We start from the raw sequence: 21726 nt of genomic DNA, 5'->3' as shown, positions 1-21726 counted from the left end.
CCTATATATGGCAACCTAGATACATCTTGAATTCTTAATGTAACTCTCAAGATCACTCTTGATCACAAAACAATGTTAATAAAACGTATTCCACCCGTTAATTAGGGTTTAAAACACACTCAGATTTAGGACGTTTAGTAACTGCAGTACCTAAATTCAAACACATGATGGCGACATAGAACCGCTCTCCAATGCTGTACCTTTAGGAAAGTGGGACACAGTAATTGTTTTTCATAATTAAATTATTTTAGTTCACTCTGAATTTACTGTATATGTATGCTTATGCATGTATAGATAAATATATATGAATGTATGTATGTGTATTTCTGGTAGTGATGGAATGTGTGCCTGTGTGTGTTTATAGATATCTGTGTGCTTATTTGAAAGTGCTTACATGTGGTTATGTTTGTGTGTATATGCGGGTCTATATGCGGGGGTGGGGGCATAGATATGAGTCTGTACGTGTCTAAATGTCTAGATATGTGTGTGCATGTATGTGAGGGGGGGGGGGGTGTTGCGATATGAGTGTGTGTTTGTTGGTGTGGATTTTCTGTCTGTCCCTCTTTGTATGATTTGTTCTGACATGATTTGACTTCAGAAGTTATTTCTCAGACTGATGATTTGTTAAACTTTATTTAGCAACATAAGTGAACCAAATAAACAGTTTCCCTCCTTGGGATTTAACGCTAGAACGCCTATGGCCGAGCCATTTGGCTCGAAGGGTGCTCATTCCCTACAACCGAGCCGACTGGCAAGAAGGTTTTTATCTACACCTTTAATCACCTGTGAACGATCGCTATTGTTACGTAAATGAGGACATGCCGAGCCTCGTCAAGGGAACCTAATCACTTTCTCACTTTGTCATCTTAGGAAGAGATCCAAAGCTGTCTAAAACAATCCAGTGGACTTTAGGTTTCAAGAAACTTGAATCCAAGTCCAGTGGATTGATTTTAACAGCTTTGGATAACCATGACCTGAATAACTGAGAACCTACACAAAGGTCTTCGGAAAAGATCAATACACAAGGGTTTTTTCCTTTATTTATTGATAACAGACAGAGAAAAACAACAGAACCCTCCAGAGCAAGCATAAGCGACAGTGGCAGGGAAAGACTCCCTCAATGAGGAGGAAACTCTGGGCAGGACCCAGACTTTGGAGGGCGGTCATCCACCTTGACTGGGTTGAAAAGGAAATTATTTGCGTGTGTGTGTTTGCTACTCTGGTGATTGAGTACACTGTGTATCACAGCGCTGGCTCTCCCACGGCACCATCTTTTTACATGATCCACATGCGTATTAATAACAGTGAATACATCGTTGGGTGGGGTGGTTGTTTTTACATTGACTGTTCACCTGACAGCGAGCTCTTTTGCCGGGGCCAGGTGAGGGAGGTTGTTGCCGAAGCAGTTCTTCCTCTCGTGCCTTTTTTTGCACCAATATAAGAGTGCGCCAACTTCTTCAGGAAATCCCACTGTCTCTCCTTCTTCCCGGTGAATGCTCCTTACAGTACATACGCATTCAATGCTGCCATGTCAATCATATTGTAAAACACAGCCACTGGTTGTGGCCTTTTGCTTTGAGATGAATTTCTGGCTCTCCTGGTCTCTCATCCCTACCTCCACCCCCCACCCCCCCACTGGCCAGGGCCCAGAGAGAGGCCCCCAAGAGAGGCTTTCTAAACAAGTGGAATTTGCATTTCGATTGAGTGGTGTCAACCACATTTGCAAATGAATTGTTAGCATACCAGGCACCTTTGGCTAGCAGTGACTTAGCTCTTGAAAGGTCAGAAAAGGCCAGGAGTTCTAGTGTTAATAAACTGTTTAACGTGTACTTTATTAATCATTGTTTGGACCGATCTGCTGGACTTTGTAGAAGTTCCTGAACAAAGAACTGAAGAAGCCTCCTGGAGAAGAGATGAGCCGTCTACAGAGAACTTCCTTCACGTCTGGTGGATTGATTGACGTTTCTTGAAGACCTTCCACCTTGGATGAGAGGTGAACCATCTTCGAGAACCTTTCTTAAAAAGTCCAGTGGATTGATATAAACAGCTTTGGATAGCCACAATCTAGATGACTGAGAACCTTCACAGACAATGCTCTGAAGTGTTATGAGCACCTCCTTTGTTGCACCGCCCAACCTCAGTGGTACCTCATCAACCCTTAGAACAAGGGTCCATTGGAGCCCTCCTGTAAACAGGACAGGACTCTAACCTGGGACCTGAGGCCACAAAGATCCCACAAAGATCCCCCACTGTCCACACCTGACTAAATTTCAACAGAAAAAAACTCTGTACCTGTACTCTGTAAAAGTACAATGTTTTTGGCAGTGATCCATATGATTATACTGCATAGAGGAGAAAATACTCTCCTTTCAATGCTTTTCTCATTGATTCCAGAGGTATACTACCTCAATTCATTGTTATTTATCTTTGAACAGCATTGGGGGGTGCACCGTTCCTGGAGGTACTGCAATACCAGGTCGATGCGTGGAGTGGACGGAGCAAGCCCCTATTCCATCTCCCTGTTCCAAAAATCAATTTAATATATGGTCCCCGGATAGGGGACGTATCAGATATTAAACTGATAAGAACAGATACTACACTTGATCTTAGCCAAAAGGCCGAGAAGCGATACCGGTGACCGCCTCGAAAAGAGCGGAGTGATCCGCCGGCCGGACCTTCTCACTGACGGTCCACCGAACCGAGTCACAACCCAGAGGCCATCCGCGACACGGGACTAGCATTAAACACAGAAAGCCAACAACATGTCAAACGATCGCTCAGTAAGAGAGTTCCGCTCAAGAATCAAACGTTACTACAACATTGTAGTCAGGACTTCCTGGTCACGTGATCCACGGTAAACCAATGGGAACTCTGAGCTGGAGAAAAACTGTTTTTACTTCTTACACGTTTACGAATGTGTTTCATATTTAAACTAATCAACATAAAAAATCTTATTATAACATAATTCAGCTGCAGTGGTCATTAAAATAGTTTTTTTTTGTAATATTGGACTCGATAGTCTATAGTGGACAGAAGAACGGAATACACGTTTAGATTATAAAATAACACTATATTAACAGTACAAATCACACCTTTGTGATAAATAAACTGTACAACATAAACTTAAAATTGTCAATCACATTTTGTTATATGACTTTAGAACGCGTTCAGTGTGAAAAACAATTTACTATTATCCTCATCGTGCACTGCATCCAGTCTGTTAACTAAATCTGTAAAACTTGCATGACCAAATCAAAAGCTCTGGTCATGTGGTGTGCTACTGTCCAATAGGAAATTAGGACAAATAGTAAGTTAAAACTCAATTTGCAACTTCAGTGGTGATCAAAATACTCAATTACTCAGTTATATCTAAATCCCGCTTCACAGCGGTGATGTATTGTAATTGTCAGCACTGATACAAAATCTACTACAAAATCTGTCTTCTTGATACAAAATTATTTTGTATGTCTTATATTCAATTAAAAGACCATTGTCCTTCCTTAAAATGTTATGCCGCATTCATCATTTACAAAAAAAACTGACTTTTTACATGTTTTGTATAAAAAGTATGAAGTGTATGGACGCGGTTAACCAGTCATATTAATGTCATTTCAATGTCATTAATAGAGATGTTCTCTATTCAGTCATATTAATGTCATTCCCTGCTCCCCTTAAACATTTTCTGCTTCATGAGGAACCACTATGAACTGAGTGACTGAACCATCATGAGATAACAAAACAGCTTTTTCTCGCCTGCATTAATGAAATCATACAAGAGTAATTGGCAGTAGTTTGTGCATATCATTTTTCAGTGTTCACTGGGATAAAGATTGTATCACACGACAGAGGAGACAAAACAAGAGATGATGAGCAGGCAACAAAATTCATTTCACTGTTGACAATTTCCCTGAAAGCATGCAAGTTTATTTATTTGTCTAAAATGGAACTGATTCATGTAATCACCAACAGTCCCGTGTTAACATCCTTACAGTTCAAACACAGATGATTGGCAGTCACAAAGAAATTCAGACAAGTCCACCTAAAATGTGACCATCATGCTTGTTTGCACATGTGCATGATTTTATCAAAACAGACGATAGCAAATGTTTGTCTCAGAAAATGTAAATTCAATTGGCGTTTAGGAACCCAATATGTAAAAACCCGACTTGAACTTCACATCTGTTTTTCCTTACAAACAGATTACAGCTTGATAGTAATGAGATTAAATAAAATGTACCTGAGCAAGAGACAGGAATGCATGTTTATGTTACCATCTTAAAATATTTCGATCTTATTTAAGGAAATTACATACTTAGACCGAACACTGAAATAATAAACAATAAAAATCTTTAAAGTGCCATTATTGTGTTCGTGTAGTATTCCACATGCATGTTAACAAGCGTTAAGTTTCACAGTACTGTAGTTCATAAAAGGAGAGCATAGTGCAGGTTTAATGTTTCTGTAATAAAAATAATAACTCAAAACTGTAAAGTGTTGATTGAGTCTCATCAGAACCACACTGAATGAGTCATTTTATAAGGCACTTATCATAAGTGGTGTGAGTCTGAGTCACATGAGTTGGACTCGAGTCACAGGGGTGAAGTCTTCACACTCAACTTGACTAGATCAATAAATTTAAACACCAATGACATGCAACTTAACATTTTAAAATAACCACAAATAAATGATTTCCTTTCATTTCCTGACACACATGGCGACAGCATGGCTACAAATTCACGTCTCCTGGATTTACCACTGACAGATAAACATTTATACGTACATAAATGGTCATGTATAAGACTTATCCTCAGGGATTTCCAGGTCCAACATGTAAATGATGAAATCTAGGAAAAGAGCCTGGGAGTCAATGTCACCTTTAAGGTACATGCAACTAGTAAACTGTTCTTTATAGCTCATTGAGGACTTAAAGCTCGAAGTTTAGGAACTGGGACTGGACCTAAGACTTTAGTGCAAAGAGAAGAAACGTAAGATCACTAGACAATTATTCGGCCCTGTCTTTGAAGTAATCAAATCATAATTTTCAACGTGATGAAAGTTAGTCACTTCCATCACGCCACTGACAACTGTCAATGAAAAACTGGCAATTTCCTGCAAATTTAGATAGAGGAGGTTCAAAGTACTTTTTCAAAAAACTTTTCTGACATGAACAAAGTTGATGAAAAAGGCTGAAGCAGGTTCTCTCTGACTAACTCAACCCTTAGGTCAGGTTTACTGTAAAACCTATATGAACAGACAGAGAATATACTAAATTTACAAAAGAAGTGCTTAAAAATTACATATTAAACCATCCAGACTGTTTTGAATTGATGCTGGGGGATTTGAGCGAAGATCTAAATCTAGAGCCAAATCATGTCAAAGCTTTGCTTTGACTATCAAAAACCATGGAGCACCTGTGCAAATGAATTATTTTCCTAAATAACAACATTTTTCAATTGATTGTTCTTGTTCCTTCCTGGCATTTTAAAATCTAACAATGCCTCACGATTCAAATAGCTTTCAAATAATCACTTTGTTTTTGTGACGCTAAGACAGTGATTCTCAAATAGTGGGACTTCTAGTGGTGTGTTTGTGTGTGTGTGTCTGTGTGTCTGTGTGTCTGTGTGTCTGTGTGACTCTTAGAATAAAGTGTAACAGCACATCCGTTACAGTAGGTGGCAGTGTCACTTTCATATCTTCATGGAATGTGTCATTAACGTCATTAACTCTCTTTATTAGAGTGTGTGGAGGAAGTATAAGCTATTCTGCTACGGTGTGGGGTTTTATTTTTTGCACTGAGCAGGAATGCAAGCACACACACACACACCAAAGAGTGTGCATGGTGGTCGGTGGGGAGGTAAAAAAAATCTTTCTCAGGGTGGGCTAGCAGAAAACAACTGAGAAGCACTGCGCTAAGTTATCCCTGTGTGCTGTCCAGGATTTTATGCAAAAAAAATTTTTGCATTCCTGCAGGACACGCAACTGGTGCCGTTATAAGTCTATTACTGACATGCAGGGAGGAAAAATGAAGAAATAATCATAAAGGTCTGTCACTTAATTCGGGTGATGCAGTCCTGGAGTCTTGACTTTTCAGTCTGGCCTTTGAGGAAGAATTTGGTGGCAATGAGGAACTTCTTTTGATCGCCAGAAGTCTGAGGATCTCGCTCACCTGAGACTCCAGGCCTGACAGACGGCTGCTCAGGATCTGAATGTCTGCCTTCAGCTCCAGCTTGGCATCATTTAGGGTCATTGGTAGGAGTGCATGTTCAGACACTGGCTGAATGAAGGAGGGTTTGAGAGTATCTTCCCCAATGGTGTGCTCAAATAGGTTCTTCTCCATTGGGCTTTTTTCCATTGGACTTCTTTCAAAAGAGCTTCTTGAGTCTCCGGCTCTGTCTAAACGCAGATCGCTCTTTGTGATACCACTGTCACAAGAATCAGTTTTGTGCAGGGCACTAATCTCAATACCTGTTTCTCCAGCGCTGTTTCCACCTTCTGAACTCCTTACTCCCTCCAAAGCCTTGTTCTTATCAGCAGCTCCTAACTGTTCTGAAGACTTGGATCCCTTCAACCACTCAGATGATTTCTCTGACTGCTTTTCTTGCTCGTGGATAGGAGGTGGTGGCGCTGCAGTATTTGCATTTTTAAACTTGGCCCAACCTCGAGCACCTCTACTCCTGGTAAAACTCCCAACAGCCCCCTCTCCTACAGGACCACTGCTCCGTGCGGAGCTGCTGACCCTCTGACAAAGCTGACTCTCCATTGATAAAGACTCTCCAGCTTCTTTTGAGCAGCTTTGCCCTGAATCATCAGCACAGGCAAATGCTTGGGGAGGTGTTACCACGCACCCTGCCCTCCCTCCTCCTGTGCAGGGTGCATCATTCTGCACGGTGGGACTGTACTCCTGCTGCATACAAGACACAGTCTGACACTGCATGAACGATTTGGAGTCAGAGCGGCGATGGCGCTGTGGCTCCACCTGCACACAGTTATGATCACAGTGTGCGCGAGACTCTCCTGGCGTCTGAACGTCTCTCTGCTGTCGGAACCTTTGGAACAGTTTACGGACAGGGTGATCTTCAGGAATGGAAAGAGTCACCTCATTCCTCTGGCGCTCCAGCTCCCTCTTTACGTCAGCTATCTTTCTGAAGATGACCTGCAAGAGAGGATGATCTATGCATGAGGAGAATGAAGGAGAACATACACAACCAGCCCACATTTGAAGAACTTGGCACAATAGTAGAGCTCTCCACAATGTACATATATAATGATGTAGCTCTAAATAAAAAATAACGATCGAGACCTGCTGCATATGTTAAAATATTTAAGACTTCATAGCAGCAATGCACAAGGGAAACTCTTAATGGAGTAGTGACAAAGCAATATTGAGGACTCAAGAGTTCTTGATTTGCACAGAAGAGAAGCTGATAGAACTTCTCAGCATCTTTTGTAGCTGCCTTGGTGAACTCAGGTTGTATTTACAAATGAGCGGTTAATCTGAAATAATTTAACTTTGATTATTTTATTCAAAGCAACAGCCTTAAAGACAATTTGACTGAGTTATCCCTCAGACTATCTATCCCCACAAGTTATAAAGTGATTAAAACATGAAAAATAGAGCAATAAAGTTAAATACAAATGTGTTTAAAAATAAACTTTATAACATAACGATGATTAAAATAAATGTGTTTGACTGTCATTGTTTTTCAGGCACTAATTGTACATGAATGCAGTTAATTATAGATTAATAATTTAGTACCACATTTGTGTTCATGTACAGGAAAAGTGAATGGCTGTAAGAAAGCACAAACACTTTCTAAAACTGCACAAATGAATAATGTATGGTTTTATTTTCATTGGATACATTTGAAGTAAAAGCCATGAATCTTTCAAACTGTGGCCACAACTTGCCTTGAAACTGATTTAGAGCTGCTTCATTGAGGCTGCATATCTGATGATATAAGACTCCACAAAAATCAGTGAAGACTTGATAAGTATATAGTTACTTTAAAGCACTGTGAAATCATGATAAACCACAAGATCTCTGTAGATGTACTATGATTGCATTTAAGTACCGTACTCTTGACTTAAGTTTTCCTGAAGGGTCAACAACTGAGATTATATTGAGTAAATGTGATTCTGTTTGAGAATCTTCTTTCAAATCTACTCCGTCTCTGGAGAATTTCATGCAAGTCGGCTCTTAACCAACAGCACAAAGGACCATATGTATCATGGAATATTCATTAAGAATTAATGTGATCCCATGGGATAAAGTTATAGATATGGAACATTACAGAGGACCTTACTTTCAAGACCGGAAAGAAACACATCTCATTATCGTAATGGAATTAATGTTATAGCCTGGAACAAATGCCATCAAATATTCATAAAGTCTTAGTTTGAACTACTTTTTATTATTTTGTTTTTGGGTTTTTTTCTGTTAGTTTTTTGTTAGTGTTATTTCTGAAAACTGGATAGTGTTGTTGAACAAATTGTGCATGTTCAAAAGTGTTTGAAGTCATCTTTAAACACTTTGCTTATTCTGAAAGAAAGATTTCAATTAACTTTGAACTTTGTGAATTTTTTTAGCTACCTTTTTAGCTGACTGGTTGGTGTATATGGTCTGATAGTATTGTTAATGTTCTTGTACCGCTTCTTTCAACTAAATTATTGCGTTATGGTGTTAACACTCAGGTGAGAATGTCATAAATGGCTGCCCTTTTCTCGAATGTTATTTTATATTTTACATTATATTTATATTTTATTTAACCAATTTTTTATCTACAATGTAAAATAAAACATTTGAACTAAGTGTGTCTGATTCTTTATAGTTTCACTCTCTGCCTTTAACTCAACTCATTTACCCGTTTTCGTAGATTGCAGGTGAGGATGAGGTTGCGGGAAAATGTGTTGGCAAATGCAGTGTAAAACTCCAGAACCCTCAGCAGAGAGTCTCTCCTGATGACGTGCAGATCGCAGTAAGTCAGAGATCTGACATTTGCACAAGCCCGGGCCAGTGTGGTCTCTTTCCAGAACACGTCACCAAATACATCACCTTTACCTGGAAGGAGCCCAAGATCAGAGATTTTTGTAGACATATATGGCATACAGAAGGGGAACACAATGAGATGGTGAACAGAAATTGTAAAGAAAAACAGAGCTGTTGATGACAGCATACAGGGAAAAAAGTGACTTTACACAGACAGAGGATACCCTAGAAGTCTTCAAATGCATCTTAGCACGGAAACAACCTTTGCTTAACTGTCATCTGCGCCAATTGGTAAAAGGTAACTGTGAATATTTCAAATTAATATATTGGATTACCCAGTATTGCTATGACCTCATCATCCTGGATGACTTCAAGTGAACCAGAGACCACAAAGCAGAGGGTGTCAACACTCTCTCCGATATGGAAGATGAGGTCTCCAGGTGCACAGTGAATGGTCTGAAACTCCACAGCCAAGGACCTCAGACAACCATCGCTAGCAAGACGAAACGCCGGGTGGTCGTTGAACACCTGCCTGTTGAGGTGAACACAGATGTCTGCCCGCATGTCTTTGGGACAAATCGAGAGAACCTGACAAAGATGGTGAGACGTCAGAGTAGCATCATACATACCTATATTAGTGGTCTAAAGCAGGGATAGCCAAGTGTTTCCCATTTAATATCTATGTTTATCACTACAAACTGATACAAGCTGAATTACTACAAGAACAGAACTCAAAATAAGACAAGTTGTAATGCATACAAACCAACCAACATCAGTCATTTTGTGAGCTGCCTGCAAGTGCTTTGCTGCAGAGGAAAAAGAATTTGAAAAATCTAAAAATGTGGCCTCACCCTTGGACTGTCACTATATCATGGTGGGGACGTTTGAGCGCCAGAATAATCTTAGGAGCAATGTTGTCGGGGCTTTATGCTCCTCCCCTGGAGCATAAAGCCCCTGGGGGATTTCTAGGCTCATACAGGCAGTGGCAGTGAGAGCTATATGGGGGTGATGGAATGAATGACCTTGCCGATATGAACACGAGTGATGTTCTGTTATTAGACGTCTGTGCTGGTAACATTTTGTCCAAAACCCCTTGTTTGAACACAGACATGTCCATATGTGAATGTGGCACTAGGATACCCTAGGCCCGAGGTCCATGATCAGCTTTGTTGTCATGTCATGGGACCAACAGGTGTCTTGGAACTCTCATGTGAAGAGAGGGGCAGAGCTGTAAGTCAATCACCACCTGGTGGTGAGTTGGGTCTGCTGGCGGAGATAGGGGCAGAACAGCCTCATTAGGCCAAAATGTGTCAAAAGGGTCTTTCTGGAAATTCTAGCAGATCCCTATGTCAATGTGGTCTTCAATTACCACCTCCAGGAGAGCTTCTCGCAGATCCTGGGGGAGGCTGGGGACATTATGTCAGAGTGGATCATGATCTCCAAGCAGCTGCTCACAACAGCAACCCCCGAGCCCAGGGGTGGACTCTGGGTGCGTCACACTGAAGAACGAGTCTTATTGAGTCTTATTGAGCCTCTGAACTCCCACAAGTTAACAAGGCTCAATAAGAACGAGTCTTATTGAGCCTTGTCAAGTTGTGGGAGTTCAGGGGCAGCTGACAGTTACCGGAATGCCAGGCGTACCGTGGCTTGGGTGGTTACAATAATGTTTTCCATGGGGGAAGCAGAAACTGAGGTCTCAGAGGTGGAGTTGTCTATCACCGAAGATGAAGTCATAGGGGGTCTGGTGTGGAGACCAAAGGATTTCATCTCTGCTTTTTGCAGATGATGTTGTGCTGTTGGCCTCATCAAACATAGACTCTCAGCATGCACTGGGGCAGTTTGCAGCCGAGTGCCAAGCGAGAGGGATGAGGATTAGCCCCTCCAAAACTGAGGCCATATTTCTCAACTGGAAAAAAGATAGTCTGCCTTCTCCAGGTTGGTGGGGAATCTTTGCCCCAAGTGGAGAAGTTTAAGTATCTTGGAGTCTTGTTCACAAATGAGGAAAGGATTGAACATGAGATTGACAGACGGATCGGTAGAACTTCCGCAGTGTTGCAGTCGTTATACCGGTCTGCCTTGGTGAAGAAGGAGCTGAGATGAAAGACGAAGCTCTCAAAGTACCGGTCAATCTATATTCCTACTCTCACCTATAGTCATGAGCTTTGGGTCATGACCGAAAGGACAAGATCCCTGATAAAAGGGGGCCAAAATGAGTTTCCTTCATAGAGTGGCTAAGCACACTCTTAGAGATAGAGGAGCAGCTTGGACTAAAGCCGTTGCTCGTCCACCTCGAGTTCAGCCAGCTGAGGTGGCTTGAGCATCTGTTCCAGATGCTTCCTGGACACCTCCCTGGGGTGGTGTGCCAAGCATGTCCCACCAGAAGGAGGCCTCAGGAAAGACCAGGACACACATGGAGAGGAAAGTCTGGGCATCCAGATGGATGTATGGATGGAGGGTTAATAGTGTGCCCTTATTTATGAGTAGGATGTCACATAAAAAAATATACTCTAGGCACTTAAACAGACTAATAATGCAACATTATTAAAATCATTATAAATTCATTATATACTCCACCCGTGCTTACTCTCATGCTAATCCTACCCCAATTAATTATTGGGTAAATGAGTATTTAGCTATCACTGATTTGACCACAGATCAGTGAAAATATGTGACTCCATAATTATTAATAATGTGGCAATGAGTTCACTCAGTGGAGGGATGTGAGATTTATTATTATTCATGTGGCTAAATCCACATCAAACAAAAGATTCTTATGATTCTGTTTAAAATTCTACCATTCTCTATTCAGCCAGCAACAGAAATGTGCATCAGATCAACACACCTGTACACACTATCTACTGTTTATGTCATGAGTATATTGTGATAACTTCATAATCCAATGCTAATTCCATCTACTACTTTTTCTAAGACTGATAATGAGCACAAGTCTTTATTGCGGTCACAGACCATAATAATACCTTATCTGTGTCAATGCCTTTAGACATGGCCCAGGTTGAGACGATGAAGTCCATGACCCTCTCACTCAATCCTTTGGGAACCTGATAAAGTTTGAGGAAGTCGCGCACATTGTTGAGCATTTCATGGTAGCGGTTTGTGTTGGTGTACATCTGCTGGAAGATTGTGGTCACATTTCCAAAGATGGTTGCATACAGCAGCGCTGCAACAAGAGGCGAAGAGCAAACATGTTAAAAATACAGATGAAATTAACAACATTATTATGTTTTATTCAAGTAAACAATTGGAGATTTGTAAGATTTTTGTTAACGTAAAGGTCTAGAATTGTTTTAGGTCCAAACATCTACGATATTTGTATGATCTGTATTCAAAACAGTACACAGGTATTTCACCTCAAATCTGGAACTAATTATTGGGTGTTGAGTACAAATACAAGATCAATCTGAACCTGAAAAACATACTATAAACTTCTCAGCTGAGGTGAACATTATATCCATGGTTTAAGGACTTCTTAAGCTGTAAAAAACACACATAAAAATACTTAAAGCCCAAGGGAAATCTTAGTATATTATATATTATTTACTGTCATTATCTCATCCTGGATACCTTAGTTATATTATTACTGATGGAACCAAGTTGAAGGTCATTTTGATAACGAGTGCCACTTGCTCTACAGGACATTGATAAATTCAAGGTGAATTATAAGGAGTATAACTTTTATGATGAGAAGGAAAAACACAACAGTAATGTGTGAGAAGATATTCTGAATTTTGGTGGGCAAAAAACATTTTAATGCTATACCAGCATAAATAAAAAAAAACTGATTAAAAACATTTCAGTTTACTTTGCTGCACATGTATTCCACAGTCACAGCATAATTCTGTATGGTTGATGAGCAATGATCAATGAGCTCTTATAATTTAAATCATTACACACATTCCCTAAGAGGACTGAGTTGCAGCCTGCAGTGACCTCAAAGAGTCAGTCGGCATCTCTCATGAGATTTTACGCACTCAAGAGGAAAGAGTCGTCTTCCGTCGCCCCAGTGGGATCACAGAGGTTAGGATGCATATCTAACGTGATGGCTCATTGTCCTTTACTCCGGCCTGCAGGCAAACTCTCCCCTTCTCCTCTCCCTCTCACATAATTACTGTATCTGTAGCAGGAGATTTATCGGCCATAATAGAAGCCGACCTGTCAGTGACTGAGTGATCTTCATGACAGAAACACCACCAGAGAACTGGGTGTTTGCTTTAAGTACGAGCGCTGCACGCGCCTGTCCGCTGGAGTTTTACTCACAGCGTTTTATGGCATCACTTTACATGCTGTTTTGGAGAAGAGGGCCGAAGGTCAACGAAGGAATGGCAAGTCATGATGGGGGAATAGTACAAAAAGTCACACTAAAGGTGAAACTATTACTGTAACCGAAGCGGGGTGATGCAAATAATACAGACGTCACAGAAAGAAAGACGTGTTCCATTTTTATCAAGCAGTTCACAGCGATTCAAAGGAGGCTGGACTGAGTTTCACATAATCAATCAACTGAGTAGGGATTATTGATAATGTGTGAATGATACTGAGCAGTAATGGTAAATACTGTTTTGAAAGAAGCATTTGTTGTAGTCTAGATTAAATTAATTGAATGACCACAATCTACAATTTACAGGCAGTTTTATGCTGAGAAATAACTAAATGAGTGTTTTAGTAGTTTATATAACTAGTGAGTCCATGTTAGATATGGAACTACAGAATAAGCTTGATGTTAATATAAATCACATTCAGTGTATAAATCACAAAATTGATTTGAAATCAAAAATCCCATCATACATTAATTGAAATGACACTGTTGTTGTTGTCAGCCATTCATGTTATCAGTTGATATCACCTTGCTGGACAAAGTTAGTTGTATATCATTTGATTTATATAGAAATATTTTAAAAAACATGTATTCCATGGTCCTGAATAATTTAAATATGAGTGGAATGCAAAGGCAGAGCGTGTTTCTGGAGACAATCCTAGAGCAGGATGTAACAGGGGCTGAGCGCATCACTGTATTATCTAAACTCTCCACAGCGATTCAAACACAAGGTAGTGAAACATGCATCACGTAGAAAAAGAGAGTCTGTAAATTATGGTCTATACAGCTGTGCGTATAGAATTACATTACTGTACTTACTTCTTCTTTTTTTTACAGTTTAATCACAAACATTCTGGGATGACAAGTAACCACTCTGGAATATTTGTGCCATAAAATAAATGTATGAATATTGTCTTCAACAGAGAGGTAAGTAAATAAAATTAATTGGTTTAATTTATGTTGATCTGTAGCTAATCCTTGGTCCCTGGTACCTTTAACATAGCTCCACAATGTGATTCTGTCCAGAGCTGTTCTAGAAACAGGAAGTGACCCTCAGGACCTCACAGAGATGCTAAGAAAAGGTGTCGCATGGGGGATATATAGAAATACAAAACCATGGAGCTCAAAAACGTAAGAAAAAAAATTATTGTTTGTATGAGTTGAGGTATATTAAATACGTTAGCTTTAGCTCTACTCCATCATGTACTTTACTAACATCTGTCAGATAGACTTGCAGGCAGTGGAGCTCATTAAGAATGCAGCTAAATGCACCAGACTGTTTCAGCTCCTGTAAGGTTATTATGAATGCATGACAGAAATAAAGGGAGCACAGAAGAAGTACATTCACGTATTGTGAACTGTGTGCCATAGCGTGATGGGGAACTGAACAATGGTTGTTTCTATACAGATGTGGCTCTGCTGGTGAACATGAACCCCTACAGACAGCAGGCGTGTTCTCTGTTGGAACGCCGTTAAAACCATTTCACTCAAGCACACGACCAGAGCAGAAAGTACAAAAGACTTGAACTTAACTTGGGTCAGTTCATGTTACTTACTGCATTAACTTCATTACAATTCAAAGGGACATTATGTCATGTTGTACTTTTTTACAGTACGTGTTTGACTCACATATTACATTTAACGTACTTGCAAAGGAACTTACACTGTGGTATTAAATAGTACATTTACAGATCTGAGTACATCTTGCCTGCGGTCAGCAGACTATGATTGATGAATAAATTGATCCTGGTATAAAGTGGTTTGAGCCTCAGGTGAAACAGAGCGTACAGTAACAACACTGGAGCTGCTGTTTGTTTGTCAACTACTTAGATTTACTTGGATATTAAAGGTTGTACACTTAATCCAATTACTACAAAATAAAATAACCCAATTGTGGCCGGATTTATTACTCAGGAGCAGCTTGTGTGCCTCCATTGTCTTTACAATGTCATTTACTCTTCTATTAAGCACCAGAACCAAGAACAGTAGTGTTCCACTAGCACTATTGATTACTTAATAACACCCACTACTCCTGTTTTCTAATATGTACATTAGAAAATCTAAAAATTTGAAGTCATGAGAAAGTGAAGAAGCTTCATTTAAAAATAAAAATAAATGTCTGGAATGTCTACAGTACTCACATCCCACCATCATCATCGCTACAGAGAAAATCTTCTCGCCGTCAGTGGCCGGAGCGATGTTTCCAAACCCGATGGTAGTGAGACTTGTCATGGTGAAGTAGAGAGAGGAAATGTACAGCGTGTCCTTGTTGGGACCCCCTTCCCACTGTCCTGTCCCGCTGGCGTTGTAGCGGTACGGAGTCCCGATACTGAGAGCCAGCTGGTAGAGCCAGCTGTCCGTCTTAATGGTGTTGGTGGTCTCATCGATGACTTCGTAGTCCCCGATGCTGTACCAGATGCAGGCCAGCCAGTGGGCCACCAGGCCGAACACACACACCAGCAGCACCAGGACGGCTGCTCCGTACTCCAGGTAGTGGTCCAGCTTCCTGGCCACTCGGCCCAGCCTCAGCAGGCGGATCACCTTCAGGGAGCTGAACAGGCTGCTGAGGCCCTACAATGAGGTGAGGGGTGGGGTGGGGGGGCAGATAAGATTCGGACATGTTGTATTATACTTTTTAAAACATTTTTTGTTTGATTTGCATCTTGCAGGAGTATTTCTTGCATTTTCTCAGATTTTTAAAAATTCAGATTTTTTTTTTAACCTACACGATTACTTTTTTTCAGTCAGTTATTTATTCATTTATTTTTTGCAGGTAGTGGGTCCAAAAAAAAGATCAGTTAGAGTCAAGAATCTAGTACCGAACTAACCCTGAAACATTCACTGCGTTCTGTCTCTGTTTAGAGCTCCAGCAAGTCATGGGAAACCCTGCTGTCTCTGTACGTCTCAAATAGTACCAGTATTTAAATCTGTTTTTAACTGATGTCAATGCTGATGACTGAACTGTAACAGTCAAAATAATAATAATAATGAGCTGAAAGATGCTACATAGAGAGAAGGGATTTGCCCCTTCAGGATCAATAATCATGAACTGTAGTCATTTCATTCATGAAAATCAAGGATTTCCTTACTGGGAGAACAGAGTCTTCTGTCCGCGTGGTGTTCCTGTGGAAATGTGAAGAGTCACGGAGATGACCCGCTGAGGAAGCAGACGCCATCACATCCTTCATAAAAGCAGAAAGGTTATTTGTAAGTGAATTTAGCATTTAATGAAAACCAATCAGAGAAGAGTCTTGTGAAAATTCTCCATCTAAGACCCCGTCCACACGTAGCCGGATCTTTTTGAAAATGCAACTTTTTTCTTACGGGTACACCTTCCATCCATACGACAATGCAGATATCCGGGACAAAAACGCAACTTTTTGAAAACGCTGGCCAAAGTGAAGGTTTTTGAAAATGCCGGTTAAGCGGTTACGTGTGGACGGAGATTTACTCGAAAACGCTGTCGTGTGGACGCAAAATTTTTCCCATGCGGGCTGGAAATAGTTACGGTTTCAAAAAGATCCGGCACCGTGTGGACATGGCCTAAGTTAAGTGAAATCCACTCACCTCATTCACATGCTCAAAGGCATTAATGATGTCATAGGGCAGACAGGACAGCAGGTCGATGACGAACCAGGTCTTCAGGTAGTTCATTCGTATCAGCTTCGCATCTGAAATGACCTCCCCAGCTGGACCCACGAAGGTGGTGTGGAAATTAAGCACTATGTCGATCAGGAATATGACGTCCACTACGCTGTCCAGAACCAGCCAGGTCAGATTGTTCTGTCTGGTCTTAAAGGAGACGTTATAGGGCACCATGATGGCAGTGTAGAAGGTGAGGATGAGGATGACCCAGTCCCAGGTGGTCTTAAAAGCGCAGTAGTGGAGTATAATGTGTGGGGGGGTCTTGGGGGCCTCCTGTTTGTACTGAGGGAGAATATCCGACCCCAGCTGGAGGGCCTTTGATTGAGAAAGAATGTGATACAGAATCAGCTCCTCTGGTGATGCCAAACAATACAGAAATGTGAAGTTTACTCTTCCAGAGTGGTTCAGCAATTTTTAATGGAAAGGCCTGAAAAAATATTACTTCACAGACTTTTCTCTTTCTAAATTTAACTGGACTTGAAGTGAATAAATCAGCTTCCTAGAGTGAAGTCTTCTCTCTGCTCACCTCAGCCAGTCTGGACGGCTTGTGGCTGACCTCAGTCTTGCTCAGCGGTGCTAACTGCTGCACCAGGTTACGATTGTTAGTCAACGCTCGAGTCAGTCTGGCAAATTTTGTCCATCCTGGTGGAAGAAAAAATAGTAAACACTTTTATCCAGGCTGACCGAATATTTTACAGCAAAACATCTGACATTTGAATGCATCACAAAGGTTTTCTTTGCAATAAATCTGAATTTTTTTTAATACGTTATGGACAATTTGTGTTAAATATGGAATTTCTAATATAATGCATTCAAACATTTACTGTTAAAGTAGTTTATAAGCAGTAAAATGTGAATACAACTCTCCGTATCACCGGAGAGAGTCCTTTGTTTCTGCTGGATGTCTGTGACAGTCTTAATGGTCTACTTCATCCCATGGGACATGGCACACAGCTAACAGACCAGTGCTCACTGACCCGCACACACAACACCTGGACTGCTGTATGTTACACACCAAGAAACAATGTCTGTCAAGTCACAGCCACTCATGATTTTGAGCCTTCGGGCTACACGTCACCCCGTGTGGTCTCACTGTGTAACACCTGGCTTTGGTAACAATAGCTGGATCTTTGTATGACTTTAACTTGATGTCAATGTGAGATAAAATCCTTTAATTTGTGGACTAAAAAGCAAAAGTTGTCAGAAGTGACTAAACAAACATTTGTCACATCTATAATGAAGTGTGTCTGACATTTCATCAACAACGAAAGCCGTGAGCTGCCTCACCTCTTGTAGTTTCATCTTCAATCGGCTGTTTGAAAAGCGTAATGTCTCTGAAGGTGCAGAGGAAAAGCACCACCTTGTCATTTTCATTTTTAATTGGGGCTACCTGCATATAAAGCCATATTGGTGTTCCTGGAAGAGACAATTAAAATGAGACACCAAATTTAAATTTGTACCTAACACTGGAAACAAATAAGTGGAAAAGCTATTGAAAAAAAAAACTACTTTAATTGTGCATAAAATGAAATAAAAACGGAGGACTTACTGTTCTTTGTGTAGAGCAGCACCTCACAGAAGTGGGACTCATAGTCATCAAAGGTCTTTTTGATTTTGTCTATTGTCTTCTTATCCGTTAGGTCACCGTACATGAAACTGCAAAACAAGAAGAAAAAAATGCACAAAAAACCCTGAAAGGAGTATCAGCAAAGTAACGCAGAAGAGTAATGATGGCCAATAAGATGGACATAATTATTTTCTTTAATTCTATATTACAGTCACTACAAAACAGTGGTCATACATTCCAGAGTTTACAACAATAAGATTGCGTCATGTTTGATTTCTTGTTCTCTGCCAGATTTCATCACCTTCTGCATGAAAATCTAATCAAACACCCAATAAGACGCAACACATGAGAATAAAAATTCTGTGGTGAAATTTCAACAGATAATAGAATCAAATAAACTAGCAGGATAACAAATAATAACTGGATTACTCTCTGCCAAATAAAGATTTATTTGAAGTGCTGTGCTATTCCTTGCTTAAAAAAATGATAATACTCTGATCTCTGTAACATTCACTGATGCCCTGTCCATCCGATCACATGAAGCCATTTACAGATTCTACACATTCAGGCTCCTGCAGTGCAGAAAGCGTCGTACTTGCATGTGCTGCTCCTGTGCATGACTTCAGCTCTGTGGTATCCAGACAGCTTACAGAATCCATCGTTGCTGTACACAACTGGCCAGTCAACAATCTGTGCATTTCCCAACAAGAAACTGGTTTCTGCAACAAAACATGGAAACACGGATGTCGGACACAAACACGGTCTCTGATAAAAACACAAATCCAGACGACTGAACCTGCTGATGTGTTGTCACAGCATCCTGACAAATACTGTGATTAGACTTCTACAACCTCATGTAAAATGAACTGATATATGATGCATTGCCATTGAATTACAATATTTTAATGATTTAATGAAAAATCTGATGTTTTTTCTGTTTCTATACAGGATCTTCAACAAAAATGACAGCAGCATAAGATGAGGGTTAGGGAATACCCACATCTTACAGTATTTAAAGCGTGTTCCTCAAATACTGATTCCCAAAGACAACACTCCCGTGATGAACGATTATATACCATACTGTATGTGATGGACACTTGAGCAATAATATTTAACTCAGGCACAAACAGCAGTCAGACATGTTTAATTCACAGAAATAGTTTCTGATCACATATTTACATCCAACCGTTAGAGGGACATCTTAATGAGGATGTATGTAAGACACACACATATACTATGAAATAGCAGAAATACACACAGGAGCATAATTTGTAAGAGATGAAGTACCATGAATAGAAAAGAATAAAAATAAACGGGTTATAATTTTTTTAAAAAACTTCCACTTAAATAATGAATAGGTCAAACAGATTAGAACCTCTCTGACCAACATTTGATCCATTTGTGTGTTGTTTTAGAAACATTAAGCATCGGTTTGGTTTTACTTTCAGGACTTCCATCTCTGCTTTAAATCGTCACCAAACTTTAATTTAGATTTTTTTTCCCCCCCATCTATTTCTGATTGACTCTGGGTATCATTTCGCGGTAGCAGCTATTATTGTCGGTAGAGAACAGATCAATAACTCATCATCGGCAATCTAATGTTCATTAAAAGCAGACCTTCTCTGATTAGGGACGAACAACAATTATCTCTATTTACGACCTGGTGTCAGAGGAGGTCGTGGGGCCGTGTGGATCGTCCACGCACAACAGCACTGCTTCAGAACACCAGATTTACATGTATTCCTTAATTTTCCCACATACAAAACACTAACTACTTGTGACCAATTTGATTTTCCACAATTAAGGTTAATTTTATTGGATTAATGTAATTATCATTATTATAAAATAATTATTATTAGTGACTTATTTTCAGACACAGACCTGATATTTCGGGTTATTTGTACAAACTACGTTATTTTCAGGTTGCGTCACTATTTTATCTCAGGACTAAGTGACCAAAACTGAAAATATATTTATTTATTTTTTACATTTTCTTTTCTTATTTTTCTAGACCCAGTCCGGGTCTTGTTCTAACTGGAATTCCACAACTGACTATAATACTAATTTAAGATAAACTTAATAAATGCAGACACAAATTTATGTAAATTGCTTTGTGATGTACTTGTCAAGAATTAGAAATTAGACCAAAATAAACCACTGGCTGATATAACTTCCTGATGATATTAAGATAAGGTCATTGTTCATTCGCTCCTGTGCAGCTCTGCCTTCCTTCACTGTCATTTTCAGTAAACCTCCACTAATTCTCTTCTTCTCTTTCAAAGTCAAACTCACCGCTGGACCTGCGGACAATATTTTCCAGAAAGGTGTTCTGCGGGGCCACCAGGCCCCTCTTGCCCCCGTGCATTCTGAGGGTCCAGGAGACACTCCGGGATGCTCGGTTGGTGTGAAGGGATAAACTACCCCCCTCAGCTCGCTGCCCAGTCTGCGCCTGGACCCCAGCTGTCAAGTTACACGAAACCACATCCGGGAGGAGGTCTAGAAATAAAAGTCTCCTCACCAAGTATCTCACGGTTTTCAATTTAACTTCAAATACACCTGTGAGATCTGCATTAAATGGTAGATTCCTTGTTAAGACACCACAAAAAATTTATTCTGACAGATATATTTACCGACACAAAGTGGTCCACAAGTATGAATATAGCAATATATTTAACTGTAACACTAACTCAACCTACTATCAAAATTAATTTTCATATTCTACTGAGTACTACTTATATAAGAAAATATAACGGATAATATTTAATATATCTGAGTGGAATTAAACCAGCCTTAGATTGGATCGTTTTATTTTCCAGGATGTTCCGGTGTTGTTCTGCTGTTGTGATGTCTAACTTCAGATACATTCATTGGTTCTCATCTAGGCGGCAGCATTCCAGAATTCATTACTTACATTAATCTAAATTACCCCGATAGGTTTGTGAAATAAATAACTTGTGTTCTATTGTGATATATCTTACTTTTTTTAATTTAAAATATCATGAACACGAACAGTTTAACATTTAAATTGTCCAGCGGCAACCTGATTGAACCTAATTAAATTAGCTCAATCTCAACGAGTTATGTCAAATCCTTCTGTGGTTAATAGAAAAGACAAACCAAGAAGGAAACATTATGCATAATACGTTTTATTTCAATATGAAAATAGCAGATAACATTGAAAATTTAAGATTTAAT

General features: G+C 40.0%; 1 protein-coding gene and 1 non-coding gene across 2 annotated transcripts; both read right to left on the bottom strand.

The window, feature by feature from the left end:
* Positions 1 to 2439: 2439 nt before the first annotated feature.
* Positions 2440 to 2630, bottom strand: LOC137613926 (U2 spliceosomal RNA). The gene has a single exon (XR_011039006.1). It is a non-coding gene; the product is annotated as a U2 spliceosomal RNA (small nuclear RNA).
* A 3404-nt stretch (positions 2631 to 6034) lies between these two features.
* Positions 6035 to 20896, bottom strand: LOC137613873 (potassium voltage-gated channel subfamily H member 5-like). The gene is made up of 12 exons (XM_068343330.1): positions 20824 to 20896; positions 19127 to 19250; positions 18514 to 18620; positions 18252 to 18380; positions 17491 to 17606; positions 16887 to 17279; positions 16409 to 16501; positions 15461 to 15890; positions 11965 to 12164; positions 9322 to 9574; positions 8862 to 9058; positions 6035 to 7153 (listed from the first exon to the last, which is right to left on the bottom strand). The coding sequence occupies exons 1-12, from the start codon at positions 20894 to 20896 to the stop codon at positions 6035 to 6037; spliced, it is 3234 nt and encodes a 1077-aa protein (XP_068199431.1).
* Positions 20897 to 21726: the final 830 nt, after the last annotated feature.

This window comes from Antennarius striatus, chromosome 19 (genome assembly GCF_040054535.1).
Source record: "Antennarius striatus isolate MH-2024 chromosome 19, ASM4005453v1, whole genome shotgun sequence".
NCBI classification, from domain to species: Eukaryota; Metazoa; Chordata; class Actinopteri; order Lophiiformes; family Antennariidae; genus Antennarius; species Antennarius striatus.
The sequence above is the reverse complement of the archived record's forward strand: the minus strand, read 5'-3'. Positions and strand labels throughout refer to the sequence as shown.